This window comes from Vulpes lagopus, chromosome 13 (genome assembly GCF_018345385.1).
Source record: "Vulpes lagopus strain Blue_001 chromosome 13, ASM1834538v1, whole genome shotgun sequence".
NCBI classification, from domain to species: domain Eukaryota; kingdom Metazoa; phylum Chordata; class Mammalia; order Carnivora; family Canidae; genus Vulpes; species Vulpes lagopus.
The window spans coordinates 2,744,737-2,767,315 of record NC_054836.1 but is presented as its reverse complement, the minus strand read 5'-3'; the positions used below and the strand labels follow the sequence as shown (position 1 = coordinate 2,767,315).

Below are 22,579 nucleotides of genomic sequence, written 5' to 3'. Positions count from 1 at the left end.
TCTGAATACACTGTGGTGGAAATTGGCAATGCCTGTATTTTGTTTTCAAAGAGTAATTGCACTTTGGATCATCAACAGTGGTTGCCCAGTTTAAAAATGCATATTAAAGTTACCTTTTGTGTTAAGTTTTATTTTCTTTTTTCCTTCAGGAACTAAACAGCTTAAGCACATTTTATTAAAAGACGTGGACACTATTTTTGAATGTAAATTATGCCGCAGTCTCTTCAGAGGATTACCAAATTTGATTACCCATAAAAAATTCTACTGCCCACCAAGTCTCCAGATGGATGACAGTAAGTTTTATTCATATACTCAGTTATGCATTTTAAATAAAGTATTCTTATACTCTAGCTGTATGTTTGTGTTAAAATGGTATCAATAATTTAATAATGGTAATAAAATTATAATACTCGACTTAATATTATATATTCATTTTCTTAGGTACTTTTATGATAGTACTTTTTACTTGGGTTTTTCTAAAGATACATGAGGTTAGGTTTAGAAATATATTTATGTTAAAATGTTGGATATTGCTTTTGAATGTTTATATGGACATAAAACATTAGGTTTCCGGATAGTTTATATTCAGGATTTTTCTAAGTTAAAATCTCAGTGCTTAAAGGGGGTATTGGTATTTTTCATTTTTGCTTCTTTAACAGCTTGATACATATGACTGATAATTTACTAAGATTACCCTTAAGTAAATTAGAAGGTTGAAACTAGAGAAAGAATGAATAAATGAGTTGATTTCTTACGGATGGTGAAGAGCATTAAAAAATATTAATCTACTTTTTTCCGGGTCTGGATTTGAAGATCTGTTTTATTCTCTGTGAAATTTATTTATAGATCAATCATTTTTATCAGAAATTAGATGGTATTATAGACCAACTTGAGATCTGAAGTAGCTAATTTGATGAAGGCAGGTTGTAGGCTAATTCGGTCTTTGTGGAACTGAATGTTTGTTTGATTAAGTGTATTGCCCCTGTATGATTAAGTTAGTAGTATATATAATGGTATTACTTTCTTGCTTTAAGGAAATGAAATAAATTCCTTAAAATATTTTAATAAGTAATAGGTTACTTTCATTATTTCTTGTTCAGGGGTTTAACTCTTTGTGGACTTACAGCTTATAGAATTTATTTCGTCAGTTTGATACTGTAGTTGCATGGTGGAGTTTGTGCACTTTTCAATTTAACTTTTTTGGGATGGGAATGAAATGAAAACTCCAAATATCAAAAGTACAACTTAATTACTAGCATGCAGCTGATTTAAAGTATATTATAGGATATATATATATATATATATATAGTTAAAATAAAAATTTCATATTTGGGAATTTTTCCTGCTACTGTTAGATCTTGGTATACTTGTTTTTATCATTGAGATATAAATGAAAAGGCTGTCTGTAGGGATTAGTTTCAAATTTGACCTTTTAATAATTAAAGTACCTGTAGAAAATTAGTTATATTCCTGATAGTTATTCTTTTTTTCAGTGTAGAATTGATTTTTAGAAATATAAATAAATGGATTTGTTGACTTATTGTGCACTTTTCTGGCAAGACTCATTCTAGAAATGCTCCTGTGAAAGTGTTATCCCTCTTACAGACACTACTTTATCCCTTTTAAGTGGAAAGATTACTAGAAGAGCAATAATGAATCATTTCTTGTATTCTAAATAGATAACAGGTTTGATGCTGTATTTGTAGCTAGATTTTACAATTGAATGTGGAAACATAACTAGCGTTTGATAACTCTGTTAAAGTAAGAATACTTGGTTGCCTTAACAGGATGTAATTATTGCACAATTAAATAAAACTAGCTCTGTTTTTGGCATAAATCTATAGGTTAGGTTTTAATCACTTACTTGAATGGGATTGTGTCATGTTAAGAAGAACTGTAATAGGACTGCATTTAGCAAATACGTCTCTACATGTCATTCATATTTATATCCTACAAATCTTTCTTTTTCATTTCTGTAAAATCTTTAAGTGTCCCTCTATACAGGTAGACTGCATTATTATGGATTATGTTAATAGGAATGCTGTTATGTTTTCTAAAAAAAGAAGCATTTTTATATATAATAGTACATTCTTTGTTGTTTTATCTGTATTGGGTTATGAGAACTTTGATTTGCCTTTGCTAGCTTGAAAAGTTTAGACTAAAGATTTGAAGTACTGTTGTAATTATTTAGTACTCTCATGTGCTTATCTATTTTGTATTAAGGACACTTAGAAGTAGCTCTTCAGATTGCATTTTATTTGTGTACCATGATGAGATTTTAAATCAATTTTAGTTCAATTCTAGTTTTAAAATATGGAAAAGTAGATAATGTTCTTATAAAAAGAAATACAAACCAGTAATATAATAAATTTTAAGATAGAGGTTTATAATAGATTTTTAAATATTACAGAGCTAGAGCAGGCTAATTATTTCAGATTAAAATGTTGTTTTTTCCTTAACAGACCTTCCTGATGTAAATGATAAACAAAGCCAAGCCATAAACGATCTCCTAGAAGCCATATATCCAAGTGTGGACAAACGAGAATATATTATTAAGCTAGAACCCATAGAAACTAATCAGAATGCAGTGTTTCAGTATATTTCAAGGACTGATAATCCTACTGAAGTCACAGAGTCAAGCAGTACTCCTGAACAAACCGAAGTTCAAATACAGGAAACTAGCACTGAACAGTCTAAAACAGTACCAGTTACAGATACAGAGGTGGAAACTGTAGAGCCCCCTCCTGTTGAGATTGTTGCAGATGAAGTTGCACCTCCATCTGATGAGCAACCTCAGGAATCACAGGCTGACTTGGAAACTTCTGACAATTCTGATTTTGGTCACCAGTTGATATGTTGTCTTTGTAGAAAAGAATTCAATTCCCGACGAGGTGTTCGTCGTCATATTCGAAAAGTACATAAGAAAAAGATGGAAGAACTAAAAAAGTACATTGAAACGCGAAAGAATCCAAACCAGTCCTCCAAAGGACGCAGTAAGAATGTTCTAGTTCCAATAAGTAGGAGTTGTCCAGTATGTTGTAAATCATTTGCTACAAAAGCGAATGTAAGGAGGCATTTTGATGAAGTTCATAGAGGACTAAGGAGGGATTCAATTACTCCTGATATAGCAACAAAGCCTGGGCAACCTTTGTTCCTGGATTCTGTTTCTCCTAAAAAATCTTTTAAGACTCGAAAACAAAAGTCGTCTTCAAAGGCTGAATACAATTTAACTGCATGCAAATGCCTCCTTTGCAAGAGGAAATATAGTTCACAAATAATGCTCAAAAGACATATGCAAATTGTCCACAAGATAACTCTTTCTGGAACAAACTCTAAAAGAGAGAAAGGCCCTAATAATACTGCCAGCAGTTCAGAAATAAAAGTTAAAGTTGAACCAGCAGATTCTGTAGAATCTTCACCCCCTTCCATTACCCATTCTCCACAGAATGAATTAAAGGGAACAAATCATTCAAATGAAAAAAAGAACACACCGGCAGCACAGAAAAATAAAGTTAAACAAGACTCGGAAAGCCCTAAATCAACTAGTCCGTCTGCTGCAGGTGGCCAGCAAAAAACCAGGAAACCAAAACTTTCAGCTGGCTTTGACTTTAAGCAACTTTACTGTAAACTTTGTAAACGACAGTTTACTTCCAAACAGAACTTGACTAAACACATTGAGTTGCACACAGATGGGAATAACATTTATGTTAAATTCTACAAGTGTCCTCTTTGCACTTATGAAACTCGTCGGAAGCGCGATGTGATACGACATATAACTGTGGTTCATAAAAAGTCATCCCGCTATCTTGGGAAAATAACAGCCAGTTTAGAGATCAGAGCTATAAAGAAGCCCATTGATTTTGTTCTAAATAAAGTGGCAAAAAGAGGCCCTTCGAGGGATGAGGCAAAACATAGTGATTCAAAACATGATGGCACTTCTAACTCTCCTAGTAAAAAATATGAAGTGGCTGACGTTGGTATTGAAGTAAAAGTCACAAAAAACTTTTCTCTTCACAGATGCAATAAATGTGGAAAGGCATTTGCCAAAAAGACTTATCTTGAACATCATAAGAAAACTCATAAGGCAAATGCTTCCAATTCACCTGAAGGAAACAAAACCAAAGGCCGAAGTACAAGATCTAAGGCTCTTGTCTGGTGAGGAACAGTTACAGAGTTTTGCTTTTTTCCCCCCATCGAACTAAAAAAATCATTTGACCATAATTTATAGCCAGTTCCATTTTAACACGTTTGCTTCCATATATCTTATGGCAATGGGAACTGCAAGAGTAATGTGCATATTGCCTTTACCTCTTCAGTGACCTTTATTCCAGTGGCTTGGGAACAAAAGTTAACTTCAGAACTTATCTTCCACAGGACAATGCAATATAGTTATAGGTAGATGGCACAGGGTCAGTGCTTTCCTCAATGTTGTAAAATACATACATTTATATTGGCTTATGTTTACAATAGAAGTCTTCTGTTTAACTAACTTTGCACAGGCTTAATTTGATTTAGTGACTTAATCTACTAATTAATACATTGTAGGAAAAGTTAAATATATTAGAATGAATTTGTGAAGGCGATAATTATAGGAAAAAAGTCTTTTGAGGCACTGTAATTATTGTAAAAATTAATCTGTGACGGCTAAATAAAGTGCTGCACTCAGAAAAAAAATCCCCAAATTGAATTTAGAACAATTAGCATTTGTTATTTACATTTAACATAGTGCTTCCAGTCAAAGGAGGAAACTTGATAGAAGTTTGGATTTTTTTTTTTCCTTCTCCTTGGGAGTATGTATTAGTTACTGCTTTTAGTTTTGATATGTGGAAAAAGTGATTATTTAGATTCCAAATCTTATTTTTCCCTTTTTGTTTTAAATAGACTTTTTGTGATCATTTCAACATAGTTAATATTAACTAAGTAGGATTTTTTTTTTCTTTGTGTGGTTGTGCGTTATAAGAAAAGGAAAATCCCTATTGGGAAGAAAGAAAAAAATTTACTTTTTAGAAGGTTTTGGGATAAATGTAGATTTTTAAAATGCAATATAAAAATGAGTAGACTCCCTATACTTGTTTTTGCAAGTCTCTCTATATTTTTAAAAGTTTACCTTCAGTATCTGTTTCCCTATATTAAGGCATTTAATATATTTAATTAGCATTGAATTAGTTTTGGAATCAGGTTCTAAAACAGTATACTGAGTTTGAATGTGGAGTAGGTTAAATGTTGTGGTTTGAGTATCACACATTTTTTTATTTGTGGAAACTTGAGATGAAACCATCCTTTAGAAGTCATTTACTGTTGTATAATTTTAAAAACAAGGTTTTATTGGTAAACTCAAAAGTGTTCATTTATTCCCATTTCTCCTCAGATAACTTCAAGTGATGTACGAAAAGGTTTGGAGTTCATTTTTGTGGAAAGACTTTAAATTGGTGTTAGAACCACTAAACGTCTTCAAATGGTACTATGAGAAAAAAAAAAGGAAAAACATTTTCATAAATATTCGACTGTAACTACTGTTTTCTGACTAAAATAATAACCATCTAACCACTTGTTTCTAAGGCACTGCCTCTCCCAGCACTTTCAAGTAGCTGTGACATTACGTATTGTCATCACAGTCTATCAGCTAACCACCCTTGACCTTGTGCATTTGGTCTGCAGTTTTTACAAAAACATTGCAAATTTTGTTTTCCAAACAATTTGTTGATTAAAGTGATCAACATAATAAGATGCTTCTATAGCTAGAACAACCTGAAGAATATATATCACCACTGGTGATTTTTATTGATGAAAAGACTATATCTTAGTGATTTTAGTTTTGTTTCACTTTATTTGGCAAAATTTTCATCTGGGTTGTACAGATATATTTCCTAGTGAGTATATGTTAGGACCAAAAGAAATTAGCATCAACATATTATAAATATTTAGCCTACTAAATATTTGTAATTATTTTTACATTCATTTTTTTTCTAACTTGTTCTCCAGCACTTAAATGTTTGAGTTTCATTTTAAAATAATATACTACAGGAAAGTTCCAGTTCATTTTCATCCATGGATCATTACATTTTTTATTTGTAAACATCTGAAGTTTTTATGAAAATTAAACATTCCCCCTTTTTTTCTTTAAATTTTATACAAAGCACTTTAATAATAGATGCAACTTAATTTTCAGTTTCTTTCTTTCTTTTTTTTTTTTTTTTAAGACCACACATTTACTAATGTTAGTATGAAGGTAGTAAATAGGTTACTGATATTTTATGGATGCAGACAATCCATGCACAACCACTTCTTATGATATTAGTTTATATCTTTAAATATTGCTAAAAAAGGAAGATGGGAGTGTAAACCCTGAATTTTTTTTCTCCCAGGTAAAATCTTAAAAGACTACTTTAGATGATATTTGATTCCTACTGTAAAATTTGGAAAATAATGAATTCTTATCCATTTTTTTGTAATCAAGATTTTAGGAAAAACAGAAGTACATCTATCTTTATGAAATATTGGGCAGGTTTTTGTGTATCAATATTTTGTACTTTTTAGGGAATATTTTATTTTTTAGTAATTTTTGTCAAATTATAATTTTAAAAGGTACAGCAGAGAATTTACCATGTTTTTATAGAGGTTCACACCTGTACTTAGGAGGGACCCTGTCCATCTATATACTTTTGTATAAAATTTTAAAATGTTGAAGATCCACAAGGTCATAATAAAATGCTTCTATAGCTAGAAAAACATTTACCCTTCCCAGTGCTTTGCACTAAAATATACTGTGAAAGGAAACTAGAAAGACTGTAACTGTTGCTGGAAATGTTCTATATTGAATGTACATGCTCTTGTTGGAAAAATGTACTATATGTGATGGAAATAAACCAGACTCAAAGTTATTTCAGCTAAATGTGCTTCAACAAAGGTGCATTGGTTGAAACTTAAATGTTTTATCAAATTTAAGTTTATTCAGTGACTATGAGCAGCTACACTTGAATTATATACCCTGATAGTTTTATTTTTAAGAATTAGAGTGATAATTTCTCTTTAATTTAAAAACATTTACTCTTCCACATGTGGAAAACTTGTACTTATAGATCTAACTTTAATGATTAATAGCATAATATATTTAGGGAACTAAATGTGTAGGTGGTATTTCATTTATAAACCATCGTCATTAGTTGCACATTATTAAATCTGTATGTTTGACTTTTGCAAGGTGTTCTCTTTTATGCATTCTTACACACAAGACATATTCCAAAGATGCTTTCCAGACTTAAGTATCTACAACCAGTGAAAAGATACGAGTATTCCTAAAAAGCTGGGGGTGGCTCTTTGCTACAGCCTCTCATCTGTATGTCAGCCTCTTGCTCTCTACTTTACTTTTTAAGTACTATAGGGAAGAAAGAAAAATAGCCTGATGTTGGTGGAGGGGAGCCCAATTGTTGGAATTCCTTTACTGCAGCTCACCTATTTCTACAGGACTATTCCCAGTTGGTTTCCTCCATTAGCTCTAGGGCCACAGAGCAGAAATTTAGAAGGAGGAATTAAGGATTCCAAGGACTGCCAAAATAATACACATCTGGATCATAGAGGAAAAAATAGCACTATGTCAGGATATGTCTGTCTAAATTAGAATTGCCTAGAGAGAGTTGGAATGTTTTATCATAGTAGACAAATTAATAGTTTATGGCAGATAGGAGTTGGAGGCTAAATTGGGACAAGTTTAGAAAGGTAGAATGAACAAGTAAGTTATTTGAAATTCTTTGTTCTTTGTATTTCTTTCTGGTCTTCATCTTTACTTTTTGGTTTTATCTTGACTCATGTGCTGTATCTTCTCAGAGGGCTCAGGCTTGAGGCTCTTATGAGAAGAGTCCTAGGAAATTTGTGCCAGAAGCTTTTCTGCATGCAGGCTGTATAAGCAAATATTTATAGCACTTTTTGTTGTGGGGATAAGTAATTAAGTAGGTTAAGAGCCATCAGAAACTGCTTATTTGATACTAAAACTTATCTCTGGCTACAGATTTTATCTATGTTGCTGTTGTTTCATCAATTAAGAGTTTTCCTGTAGAATTCATCTCTTGTTTCCTGAGGTACCTTCCACAGCTAAGTGCAGTGGAAGAGGAGAAACAGTAAAAAGTATGGCTTGCATTTCAATTTCATAAGTTTGGATAGTGCAAGTGAGAGCTGAATGTGAGGTATGGCTGACACTGGGCAGGTGTTCATTAGAACATACAGATAGACCTTGTATGCATAATACCCATTTTTGCTGTTGTTTGTTCATGTTTCTGTTTTACCCACTCTTTCCTCGTGACCTTAGTAGGAAGAAAAGCTTCTTTTTGAAATACACACGCACACACACACACACACACATATTCTTGCAGAATATGTAAATTACTACCCATCCTTGATTTTTGGCCTACTTTTATGGATATGAGCTAAGTTTTTGGTTGACACAGATTGCTTGTATTATTGAAAAGTACCTTTTTTTAAAGGAATGTGTATTTGTAGTATTGCTTTATGATCTATAGGCTCTTCTACTCGGTTTGCTTTAAAGAGCCCATGGATGCAGTAGAAGGAATTTTGTGGTATTGCTATGGTTTTAGACTGTGGGTATGGACAGAGGAGTTTCTCCATAGGTGTTCTATCAAGAAGGTATGGAGATAGAGGGAGGCAAGAGTGGTATCATTTCCTGTTGTGAAGTTGCGAAGGATCTTTCAAATAGCATGACCACTAGAAAAGAAGTGCTTTTTAAACTTTAGAATTAGGTTTCCAGGTCTCCTGGAAATATTCTAGATCCTTACTTAGGAGTTTTAGAAGTTACCTTTATAATGGAATCCAAGGATTCCCAGGATTATGATTTAGCTCTTATTAGTTGATCAGAAGCTGAGCTCTAAGATATGTGCAGCATGATGTTGGCTGTTTTCTTCTGTACCCTGTGCTTTTCTTTCCTCCTCCTTTGACTTTTAAAAGCTAACAACAGAAACCTCAGGCTTGGAAAGGAGTAAGGATCAGCAATCTTAAGATTGGCTATTACTTGTTTGGTTTCTAAGACATTAGGTGCATGATAGAATGCTGAATAAAACATTTTTCACTTAAACTCACCTGCATTTATTTTGGCTTTTCTAACTTTCAAATTCATTCCTCCTCTCTTTTAGAATTGGTTTCTCTTCTGGTTAATTAACAGATCATTAGTATCAAGATAGCCAAAATGTTTTTTGAGAAGGTAAGAGGGTAGAAAGTCAGCTCATTTGTTCCTAAATCTTTATCACTCTAAATTCTGTTTACTGAGTTTATTATTTCTTTTTGAACACTTTTTCTGCATGTATATTCACCACTACCACACCATAAGCAGAGGGGAACTTAATGAAGACCATAGTTGTGTCTGGTTGGGAAGATGCCCAAAGTAGGAAGTTCTGCTGTTTGTGCCCACTCCGCAGAGTTTAATTTGCTTGATTGTGTATTTTTGAAGTCAGGGACTATGTCTTAATAATTTTGCTTAGTGCCTAGCACATTTTCATGTATATCCAGGCACTTTAAATAAAAACTTAATAATGATATTAAAGTAAGTGGTAGCCTTTTCCATCTCAGAATTGTGCTGTCATATACTTTGAGACTTTGGGTCTTAATTTCATGAACTTTTATACCTCCATATTGATTTACTTACTTTAGAAAATGCTCAGTACTAAAATGAGAGTTTATGTTAATAAACAGAACTCTTAGTATTAGATAGTAATAATGAACATTCATGGAGTTATTATGCCAAGCACTCTCCTAATCCTTTACATGCATAATGCCCCTCATCTACTAAGAAGATGGACTAGTAAAATCCGCCAATAAGAACTGTTACTTTATTATCTCTATTTTATAGAGTAGGAGGTTGAAGCTTAGAGAAGTTCAGTGATTTACTTAAGTTCACATGGGTAGTAAATTATAGAATTGAGACTTGACACTAGGTATGACTACAAAGCATGTGCTCTTAATTCATGTTGTATTTGCACATTTTACCATTTGCAAAGCACATTCACTACATTACCTTATTGGCAGCTTTATGTAATAATCTGGAGTTAAGTTAATTGGTGAAAATTTTGGATCCATAATTACTTCCTATGTGACTTTGTACAACTTAACTTAAACATTCTGTTCCCCAGTTACCTTACCTGTGAAATGGGGATAATATTTACCTCATAGGGTTCTGAGGATAAAATGAAAAGTACATGTGAAATATTTAGAATAGTGCTTGGCATGTTACATTAAGTGTTAGATATGGTTACTTAAGTGATTTTCATACCATTTTAAAATGTGTAATGTTTTTTATTGCCACTTGAAGTTTAGATTGAAAGAGATACATTAGAAGAGAGAACTTCATTGCTACACATCAGATTTTAAGTGCTGCTTTGTATTTAATTGGGACAATGAAGACATCTAATTATTTTTATTATTTTCTTCTGATCAGATAGTACCAGTTTACTATTCTTAGATTTTTTTATCTTGAAAAAGGTATTAGGTAGTTTTAAGCACATTCATCTTAAGTTCGGCTTTATTTTTATGGTTACTCCTCAGAATAACTCCTCTGTCTTAAAATTCTCACTAGTATCTGCCCCATCACACAAATATTTTATTTTTGGTCATGTGCAGAATATTGACATGGAACAAATATTAACATAGCTGAAATGTTTCTATAAAGATTTTTTATTTATTCATCCGAGACCCACAGAGAGAGAGGCAAAGACACAGGCAGAGAGAGAAGCAGGCTTCTCACAGAGAGCCTGATGGGATACTCGATCCTCGGACCTGGGATCATGCCCTGAGCCGAAGGCTCAACCACTGAGCCACCCAGGTGTCCCTGAAATGTTTCTATACAACAAAAGTATGTGTGCAGTACTATTTGAAAGAAAGCTTCAATTATGGAACGAGCGGATTCTTCAGGAAAGCATAATTTGGGCCAGGTCAGGAATTTCGTTGGTAAATGTGTCATGAAGAGATAAGAGGAAATGGTACTTTTTCAAGAGTCTTGCCACTGGTAGTAATTAGTGGCAGTACTCCAAATTTCACTTGAGGCCCAAGTACTGTTAGATTATCTGCTAAAAGGGTTTACCCACGCACCTGACTGTTTTTGATTTTGCTTTTTTAACAATAAGATAATAAAATTTTAATATTTAGGGACTTGTATAATTTGCAACATCAGAGAACCTTTGTCCCTAGGTTTGGATGAACCTTCATATTCTCAACTTCAGATCAAATGCTGGGCTTCCAACACCTGTGTTGTGTGGCTGCTTAGTGATTCTGATATTCAAATACTTGCGTCAGGTATCTGGAGCATATTCCTGTCACACAAAACACTGTAATGTTTAAGAAATAGAATGATATGCTTGAAAAAATAGCCAAGCCAAATAAACCAAGCAAACCTCACTCTGAATGCTTGAACAATAATAACTTGCAACCTATCTGGGTGTCCTCGCTTTATATAATCTATCTGGTGTCCCTGCTTTATATAATCTCATAACACTTTGAGTACAAGAGTGTGTGATGATGCTATGTTGAAAGGAAAAGTTATTACACCAAAATGAACCCCAAGTGCATGGAACTGTTATTACAACTCAGGTTTTGAATATTGGTTTTTAATCTCTTCTATCTGTGGGATTATCTTGAAAATAAAGTAGCTCTGAGAAATGGAACTTTAGTCAGACTTCCTAAAAGCTGTGCAAAAGTATTTTTTAAGAAACTGAGACTCTTCCATAGACTAGTGCTTTGGTAGACCTGAACCCCAAAATACTCGTTGTGACTGGTAGCTTTTATTTTGGATGGAAAGGTAAAGCAAGGAATACTTTCTAAGAAAAAAAATAGCGAAGCACTAAGAATCATTGTGTGCACAAATGATTGAATTATGTGAAAAAAATTTATACTTTCAGGGAAAGGAGTTTTATATAGTTTTCTTTAATTTTTGACATATAAATTGTTAGAGGCATTTTGTATAAGCTTCTGTAGGAGAATGCCTACCTAGGTCATTTTCAAGCCTTTTGATCATTAGATATTTTTGGAATTCCTTGGAATTTAGTGTGCTAGGCATTTGTAGATGGTTGAGACTTTCTGACCTTCATTCTCCTTTCCTTTGAATGGGCAGGCTTTGAGGTGATAAGATAGGGTAATGGGACTGTAATAAAGATAGGTAAGAACATACTTAGTGAAATTTATGAGTAATTTTCAGTATATCCTCAAGTTAAACTTTTTTCAAAACATTTTCATATATTTCTAATTTGTCCTTTGCTTGGCCATCTTAACTAGTCAATTGTTTCTTGTGATACGAGAGAATAAAATCACTCACTTGCCATAAAATTGGACACAAACTGATTTTTGTGCACACGAGAGGAAGAGATGATGGTTTTGTTTCCTGTAGCTTGCTTGGATCTCTTTTTAATCTCTAATGATAGGAATTACTAAATTTTAGGGTTTAAGATGCATCTTTGAAGGCCCTTTTTTCTAAAACAGTTAACTAGAGCTAAGTAACAGTGTCTTCAAATCGCAAATGCTACAAGATGAAAGTTAAGACCCACAATGTTTGAATTGCTACACACCACCTAACTCCTTGTCATCTAATTGTAGGTGTGTGAGTGCACATGCACTCATATAAAAATACTGTACTACACATTTTTTTTTGGTTGCAAGCATGACAGAATTTAGTTGGTCTGTAGCTAGTTATGAGAAGTTTATTAGATAGCTTACATGGAGAAATAAGGGAGAGCGAAGTGGCTAGACCTTATGTAAAAACTGGCTTTACCATCACCATATAGATTTCACCTAGGTGTTAATAGAAACTGGAAAAAAAAAAAACAATGCAACTTTAGTAACTGGGTGTGGCCATCTTAGCAGCATTATTACTTCTCTGCTGCTTTTAGCCCTTCTCAGATTCTGCTTTTACTTTTTATTTTTAAACTACCTCATTCTATATCTTCTCAATATGGTTATAACTGCCTCACTACTTCTGCTTGCCTTCTCTGCTTTTCAGCTATTTTTCCTCTGTATAGCTTGAGTTCAGACTCCTGTAAGAGAAAATCTGATTAGGTGAGTTAGAAGCATTTCTTGGGGGGCAAGTCTCCCATGCCAGGCCTCTTCAGAGATTATTGGCCATAAATTGCTATAGATTGGCTGCTCTTGGTGTAGATGCTCTCTGTTGCTCCTGTTATTGGTGGTCTTGGTGGCAGAGTTAGTGACCACAAAACATGTTCCTGTACCCAATAAAAGGCATCTTGGTGGGAATTTTTTAGAAGAGGGGTCTGGATAGTACTACAAGATAATCATTGTTCCAGTACACATGATTTTCTTTCATTTTAATGGTGATAGAATTAGATAAAGAGGAGTAAGAGTACACTTACTGTGATGGGTGCTGTGTAATGTATAGAATTGTTCAATGATATTGTACACCTTAAACTAATAGAACATAGTATGTTCGTCTTCAGTTAAGAAAAAAAAGTCAAAGTTGGTAGATACCAGATTCATAGTGTGAATCTATTTTGCTCTGAAAAAGAAAAAACCCACCCCAAAGCCCAAAAAGGTGATAGAATTAAAGGTAACCTGGGGGCTTGACTCTTATGTCATATAGCACCAGTCCTTTGCATACTGAGAAAATGTGGGAGTTTTCTGGTCAGCATCTGCAGTTCCTTTTCTGAACCGCCTGGTGGTGGTTCCATCTTTGGCTTTGCAGATTAATAGCCTGAAGTTTTCACTCAGAAAGAACATCACAACTCCTGTGAGTTATTTTAGGCCATTCTGCCAATTGTGGCAGGTTTTCAGACACCTCCAGTTGTACTGTACAGTTTGAGTTGATGATTTAGTGAATCCTTAAAGCATCACTTATGCTTTTCTAATTGTGTTTTCCATATTTGGGTTCACTTTGCAATTGCTGCTTTATGTCCTTTTGTTCATTCCTTCAATGACACTATTCAAGATGAAAGTATCATCATGTGCCTGGCACTATTCCATTCTTTTGAGGAAACAGTGATACAGTGGTTAAGGCAAGGATTTTTAAGAACCATGCAGACCTGAGTTCAAGTCCGGCTCCTCAAGTTACTAGTTACTTAATCTTTCTTAGCTTCAGTTTTCTTGTCTATAAAATGATATTAGAGGCTACCTCATAGATAGGTTTTTTTGTGAGAACTTATACAAACTTAATTATATATATAATATACTTAGCAGAATGCCTAGCTCAAGTAAGAACTCAATAAATATGCATTATTACTGTTATCACTAAAATTATTATTAATTTACTGCTGAAATACTTTCTAGCACTTAGTTTCTGGTTATCTTTGCCGTTTGCAGTTCATTGCCTTTTTGTTGGCATTAATCCAACCATTTAATGAAAAGTCAGATGTAACATCTGTGATAAAGCCAAGATACATAGCAGTTTATTAAGTTAGAACGTATTATTTTATGAGTCTTTAATCTGCCATTTTTGATAGCACCTTTTGCTGATTGCTGAAAATTATATGAACTTTTCATATAATTTTGCTCCTTTGTTGTTAATGTCTTATAGAAGCATGTATAGTTTGAGTAGCAAAACTCCAAGTGGCTTTTGATTTTATTCTTTTGTTGTAAACATTGGCTGTGGGTTCATGAACATACTCTAGGTTTATAAGCAAGAATTATGTCTTGTCTTTGTATCAGCAGTGCCTCACAGTATACCTGGCATATGACAGGTGCTAAGAGAATGTTGAAGGAAGGAAAAGGGGGAGGCAGGAACATTACATCAGTTATCTTCAGGCTTATCATTAGTCTATAAAAGCAATATATCTCTGCTTTTAAGCTTGTCTTCCCATTACCTCATCTTCTAATCTGCATAGTTTCTCTACCTGTGAGTTCCTCTTTATTTCTGTTACTGATGGCTTCTGTTGTCTGCCTTCTTTGTGTGAGCTTCTAAGCTTGTGCCATTGCTACTCAGTAATGCACCCTGTATTTGTATACATTTAGTGATTTATTTTGATAATTCCTTTAAAGTTTACTTTTGTTTAATTCATGCCTATTGAATTCTTTGAAGTGCAGCTCACATTACGCTTCCTATTCTACTCCCAGATCTAAACAAAAAGCAAGCAACTAATTGTTGATTGCTCCTTCTGTCATTTGTGTAATCTTAGGGATTGGGATTGATGAGCTATTTCATTTATCTAATTCTCACATTGCCTACTTCAAAACTTTTCCACTGTACTTAAAGCCTCCAACTATATTTTTGCTTCCTTGTAAGAAGCAAGTATCATGGCAAAAGGTAGAGGACATTTCTTTATGCTCCTCTTCTGCATTTCCATTATTTTTTTATCCCCTCTTCCTGCTTTGGTTTTTTGAAGAAAGAAGTGTTCTTATTTTCCAAGTCCAATACTTATACCTTGCCAATCTTTTTCCCCAAGACCTTCCTCCAACAACCATCTTCTGTGCTCCTTTTTCCACAGGTTTATCCCCCTCAACCCACCAACATGCTTAAATTTCTTTCAGCTAGAAAGTCAATTTTGCCTCCATACTATCTTTAATCTAGTTGCTGTCATCTCTTTCTCCTTTTCACTATCAGGGTTCCATGTACTTTCATACTGCTCTGTTTTAGCACTGATTTCATTGTAACTGTCTATTTCCTTGTTTTTCTTCTCCTTTGACTATAAAGCTCTTAGATTTGTGTCTTGATCACCATTGATTCCTCAGGGCCTAGGATGGTTCCTGGTACATAGTAGGCATTCAATATTTGTTGAATGAATGAATGATATAGTGTCATGCCTATACCATTCCCTTGCAAATTAATGGCAATTTTTTTCACCCCTACATTTCTATTAAAAGTTCACTTGAAGGTCATCAGTGGCCACATAAGTGCTAAATCCAGGGGCTTCTTGCATTTCATCATGCTTGACCTCTTCATGGCCATTAATACAAATTTACTTTTCCCAGACTTTCTATGGTCAATTATATGAGTCACCTTGGGCTAGTCTCAGCATGGTATTGTATCCTAAAAAAACCAGACAAGCCCAAGAATCTTTGGAAAACTATTTTACAGAAATTTTCTGAGATAGAAAGGTACAATTATATAAAGCTTAGTAAACTTCATACACATTCTTTTACCCATATCTCTTCCTAAATCCTCATATAACCTGTCAGCCTCCTCCAGTCTCTCTTCTGTAACATTTCCCCCAATTTTTTTGTAAACTTTCTACAAAAGAAAACCCTTGCCCACTTTTCCCATCTTATTTTCTTCCAAGAATAACTCTTTCCAGTTTATTTTTTTTTAAATTTTTTTATGATAGTCACAGAGAGAGAGAGAGGCAGAGACGTAGGCAGAGGGAGAAGCAGGCTCCATGCACCGGGAGCCTGACGTGGGATTCGATCCCTGGTCTCCAGGATCGCGCCCTGGGCCAAAGGCAGGCGCTAAACCACTGCGCCACCCAGGGATCCCAACTCTTTCCAGTTTAAATCACTTTCACCTCTCAACTTCTTCCAGTTCTTTTCACTATCCATTATCCTGCTTAGCGTTCCAAAAGTTTAGAATATTCTCTTGATTTCATCTAGTTTTCCCTTACCAACTTTCTTTGCATGATTTTACTTAGTCTTGAAGCTTTATATCAGACACTATGTCCTTCAGTGAGTATTTCCTGACTTCCTAGGTTTGGCTAGATTCCCCCCTGTGTGTTTTATAGTGCCCCATCAGTACCTATATTGAAATGATCTATTTGTACCTTTTCCTTAGGCTATAAGCGTTATAAGGGCAGGGCTTCCATCTTTATACCTCTGACATCTATCATAGCACCTGGAACATGGTGAATGTTGATAAATATTTGTTGAACTGATGTTCCTGTGAACTCTGATCCTTTCTAGCTTGCCACTGGCATTTGTTACTAGGCCTTTTAATATGGATCACAATTTCCTTAGACCTTTTTCTTTTTTTATACTGTCTCAACAATTCTTTCACTTTCAGAGTATCAGTTATCACTTCAGTGAAGATGACCCCAGACCTGTTTTCTAGCCTGGCTATTCTCTTGATTAGAAGACCATTTGCTTTCAAAGTTGCATGTCAGACACCTCTCTTATGGATGTTTCTCCAGTACCTTAAATGCAACAAAAACTCAGTAAACTAATTATCTTCACTTTAAACTTGTTCCTTCTATATGTGTTCCCTGTTTGAGTTTTTAATACTCCTACCTTTCCTAGTTCCCTAGAATAATTAGAATCCTAGGAAATACCTTGACTTTTTTTTCTCTCTTAAAACTCTTCACCTGATCAGTGATCAATGCCTATCCACCTGCCTTTGAATGTTTTTTACATTGGCTCCTCCTTGCCATCTCCATATTTGGTAGCTTAATTTGGACTCTTATCTCTTGCCTACACTATTGCATTAGTCTTGTAACTGACCTCCTTTCTAATCTCCCTTCCATGCTGCTGTCAGAACTATCTTCCTAAAACACAGATCTGCTGTTACTGTATGTTTGTCACTTGACTTAGTCTCAGGTCTTGGCTTAATTGTCACATCTGAGTAAAAGACAGCCTGAAGTATGTCTTCCTTGTGGTTCTGTTTCATATTCCTTTCCTTCTTATCATATAATACAGTTTATAATTATGCTTATATTTGTGCATTGATTTAATGTCTGTCTTCCCAGTGGAGAGATTTATGTAAGAGACTGAGAACAGTTCAGTTGGCCCTGTGCCTAGCACAATGCTTGGGACATAGGGATGCTTTGAAAATATTTGTTGAAGGAGTGGATGGGTGATAGCTTACAGTATAGGCAAACAGGAGATAGCAGAGGCAGAGAAGTTACAGGGTCCTAGACTCTTCTATATTCTCACAGACCTTGGTCTGTAGTTCTAGATTTCCTGTAATAGTAATGGGCTTCTCTCTTCTGTCTTTTGCATTTATTTCTGTAAGGATGGGAGTCAATAATTACATTGACACACTCACACAGATGTGAGGTGACTGCATTTGATTTGGGGGCCATTGGGTGGTGGCAGCTAGATTTGTTTACCTGTTATTGATGATAGGTGGTACTCTAGACATTCAGGCAAACAGGTATTTGCTAGGTCAAGTCAACCCAGATTCCTTTTTAGCTTCTTGAGTGATGCAGGCCTTTATACCACATGTTAATTAAAGTGTTTATTACTTGTAGGACTAGTTGTGTTTGAAATGAGGTCTTTATTTGCCTTTTGAAGATTGAAGATTTCAATTTAACAAACTTACTAGAAACTGAAATAGTTTAAAAATATCTAGGGATAGATCTGTAATAATAAGCAAATTGCCCTTGTGAAGCTTGCTCAGGTATCAGAAATCAAAGAATTTGATGCATTTTCTTCAGATTTCACTGTTTTGTAGTTTAGTGTCATTCATTCAGTTAGGCATTTTGAGCTCATGCCTTGTGTGAGGCACTGCGTTAGGTACTAGGGTTACAGAGATAAACAGTTCCTTCTCATGGAAGAAGAACACATTATAAGGGTATACACAAGTGGAATATTAAAGCACTCTGGAGGGTTGGGGAAGACTTTTCAGAATTCCCTAAATTCATTCTTGAATTTTTTTTAAGAGTTTATTTATTCATGATAGAGAGAGAGAAAGGCAGAGACACAGGCAGAGGGAGAAGCAGGCTCCATGCAGGGAGCCCGACGGGGGACTCGGTCCTGGGACTCCAGGATCACACCCTGGGCCAAAGGCAGGCGCTGAACTGCTGAGCCCCCCAGGGATCCCCCTGAATTGAATTTTGATAGAGATAGGTTCCAGGTGGGTGCAGAGACATGAGATCATATGTAGACCAAGAGAAGGAATATGAGACAAAGTGATGGCCAAATCAAGAAAGATCTTATGTACCAACCAAGTAGTTTTAATCATTTTGAAGATTAGCTGTTGAAGGATCTGAAGCAGGGGTATCTGATAGAATTGAGGAGATTGAATTGGGGTGGAAAGTAAGATTTGTGATGGGAAAATCAAATAGAAACAAGCTCCAGAAATCTAAGTAGGAAGTGATAAGGGCTTACATTTAGGTAAGGCAATGAAACCTGTGTAGACAGACGTGGATACTATATTTCAGAAGTGGAATTTTCCAGGCAGTGGAGATGAATAAGGAATTGAATATGATTGGCAGGTTTGGGAATTTTGGTTGGGTAAGTGGGTTAGACCATTCTTCAAGGTAGGGAACACAGGTAGGGAGGAACATTTTTCCGGGGGAGAATGTTGAATTAAAGTTTAGATGTGTTGAGTTTGATGTGCTTTTGGAACATCTCATTGGAGATACTTAGTAGGACCAGGAGATACAGACTATATAGGTCAAGAGAGAGATTGTCCAGGGGCTTGAGGTTTATGAGTCAATAGCGTATGTGCATTTTAAGCCCTAGGTTTTGAAGAGGTTACAAAGAATAATAAATAGCATATTATACTATTCACATTCTTTGGTTTATTGCATAATTTAGGTCAGTGCCTTTCTATTTCAGTTTTTCATTTGGGAAATGATGATTGACTAGCACTGATTCTCCATCTGCCCCAACTACTACTGCTTCTTGCTGCCATGTGTACAGTCTATAATGTAACATATATTTGGTATTACTCTAGGAGGTGCTGGATAATTAAATTGTAATACTTTTAGGCAGTGTGAACTAACCTGTGTTATATTTAGAGGGCTTTACAAAAAATCTGTGAGACCTATTTTTAAAAGACTATCTTTAGAAAGGAAATAACTTATTTTAAAAAATAAAAGTGTTTTTAGACTGAACAAGATCTGTTTGTTGAGTCCTATACCTTTGATACGTGCAGAATTTGTGACTTAGTCCCTTTCCTTCATTCCTTCCTTCCAAAGAGGGGGAGAGAGAGAAAAGGGGCATGGGGAGGAGCAGGAGAGAGAGAGAGAGAGAGAGAATGAATCTTAAGCAGGCTCCACGTCCAGTGCAAAGTCTAATGCAGGGCTCGATGTCACAACCCTGAGATCATGACCTGAGCCAAAATCAAGAGTCAGAACCTTAACTGACTGAGCCATTCAGGTGTCTCTAGTCTCTATGCTTCTGATCAAGGCAGAAACTATTTCTGAAAACTAGGAGGAAGCCATCTCACTAAACCAATAGAATCTGACGTAACCCATATGATAAACTTAATTTAGTATCCACAGCCAGATTCTAAGGGGAAAAATGTGCTAGTAAACATTGAACAGGTGATTGAAGTATGTTAATTTTACTTTGCCAAGTTGCAATTTTTGGATATGTGAATATTTAAGATAACAGTTAAAAGCTAGGTCCTGCATTGTCATATATATATTCCTGTAGCCCTCACTGCTTTCTCCAGATTTCTTTTCATCTCCTTTCTGAAGGGAGAACCTAACAATGAAGCTTTAAATCTTGCCATCTTAATAGCCACTGGAGCTCTCCAGGTGGAAATTGATGTGCCCTCAGAGCTGACATGAAGCAGCCTGTTTATTCTGCCCAGGCCAATGAATACTGAGGAGGGTATGTGATGAGTTTTAAGAAGTCAGCCCTGCTTGGGATTGAAATCAGTGACTTAGTACTGAAAGCTCAGGTCTGTATACCATGTGAGCTACCCAGCTTTTGATTAACTTTTAAGATCTGCCTTTAAAGGGAAGAATTCCTGAGAGACTTTCTGTGTCTAGTTTTAATAGAGTGAATTTTATAGATGAGCTATGACCCTTAAAAACTGAAGTCAAATGCTGACAGACTTGAACTAGATGAGGACAGCTAAATTATAGTCTTATAATCTATAGCAAAATGAGAAAAAAAACTTTTAAGTTTTCTGTTCTAATGCTTTGAAAAGAATTTCTTTTTCTTGTTATTTGAACTTTAATAATAGGCATTGGCATAAACCTAATATTCATGTCAGGAGAACACAAAGTGCATTGCTGTAGCACAGAATTATTTTAAATCATAAACTTTGGGCAGCCCAGGTGGCTCAGTGGTTTGGTGCTGACTTCCGCCCAGGGCGTGATCCTGGAGACGCAGGATCGAGTTCCATGTCGGGCTCCATGCATGGAGCCTGCTTCTCCCTCTGCCTCTCTCTGTCTCTCATGAATAAATAAATAAAATATTAAAAAAATAAATAATAAACTTTTAACTAATACTTGTTTCAAATCTTCTTTTCTAAATAAATTTGTTTTTAAACATTGATTTTTTTTTTCCTGGCAAGCCTTTATATACCCATTCTCACTTCATTAAGTCACTAAGAGATTATTGAATAAAGGTAATTTGTGTATTTAGGCACTTGAAGGATTGTAAAAAAAATGAAGAGTAGAATTTTAGAATATATATTTTCTGCATTGAGGACTTAACAACCTTCTTTATATTTGTTGGTATTCTTTCTTATCCTGTGCCACCATTTCAGAAATTTTGCTTAGAAATTTCTTAAAAGATTTACCATGTTACCAATAACACACACAGATTCTTTACCCATAAGATAGTGAGTATCTTGAATTTATATTATGTATTATGCCAACATTTATTAAGTGCTTATTATTCTTTTAGCTTTAGCAAATCACTGAGAGATAGAGGGTGGTTTTTTGATTTATTTTGTTTTGACATTCTTTCTTATGTAGTAAAATCCACAGCACTTTATTACATCACCTAGACCCGGTTCACAGAACTTAATCAATGGAAAAGTAAAACTGGCACCTCTTGATTTCCTGGTTTTGTGTATCTTGGGTGGAGCTGACTCCTGAGTATGAAGGTTGTGATAGGAAATGATGCTAGGTACTTGCAAGAACATACTGGAAGAGGTTTGCCAAACATCCTGTGGAAGTGTGATTTTCTCATATCCAAAACCTGCTCTATTAAAACTTACATCTAGATGCATATTGATCTTGTATTTGAGCCTGTTTAGTCACTTTTGATAGCATACTAGCCTGTCATCACTCCTGCGTAGTAGTCTGTGAAGGAAATTTGGCAACCAAGTATTTGAAAATAATTTCTAACAGGTTTTGTAAAGTTATTATTTAAAATCAAACTATGACTAAAACTAAATTCATCATCCTGCTACCAGCACTGACTTTCCTTGCTGACTTTATTTAGCCCATGCTACCACCATCATTTTGCTTATCACTCAGATTTCAAAATCCTATTTCTTTTATGAATCTGTTCTTGAGAGCCCCAACCCGTGTTTGAAGCTCTTCCTCTGATGAACTCACATTTACCTAACCTCTTATTTTTCACGCTCATCCTTTGTGTTATTGTTTCATTATTATTTAACTAGACTGTCCCCGTGACTAGACTCTAAGCCCTTTGAAGTGCAGTATCATCATGAATAAATGGATCACCAGGTCTTTTCCTGTTCTCTGTTCTCCAGATGTCAGTTTGGGTTTCTTTCTTTTCAGGGTCCTCTTCATGTCTTCCTTTGGCCTAACCTTTCTGTTGCTCTCTCTCCTCTTGCCTACTCTAGTTCTGTTAGTATCTAGTGTTCATGAAGATCATGAATGATTTTAGGAGATTCTTGGGCTAATTTTATGAGACTAGAGGGTGATTTTTCAGCTTTTTTTCACATCTCAGGATTCATTTTTAAACTGTACCACAAAAATTCTACTATTTTTTTTTAAAGATTTTATTTATTCATGAGAGGCACACACACACACACACACACACACACACACACAGAGAGGCAGAG

The 22,579-nt window shown here is 35.0% G+C and overlaps 1 protein-coding gene across 4 annotated transcripts in view; it reads left to right on the top strand.

Moving 5' to 3' along the window:
* ZNF800 (zinc finger protein 800) overlaps window positions 1-22,579 on the top strand; it is a 147,659-nt gene that overhangs the window by 116,138 nt on the left and 8,942 nt on the right. For 3 of the 4 annotated variants that reach the window (XM_041727454.1, XM_041727453.1, XM_041727455.1), the window contains exons 4-5: window positions 150-293; window positions 2,463-4,155. In XM_041727454.1, coding sequence (XP_041583388.1) covers window positions 150-293; window positions 2,463-4,155 — 1,837 coding nt within the window. Of the gene's footprint in view, window positions 1-149; window positions 294-2,462; window positions 4,156-5,368; window positions 20,959-22,579 lie in introns of those variants that run through there. The other variant, XM_041727456.1, reaches the window with a different exon arrangement.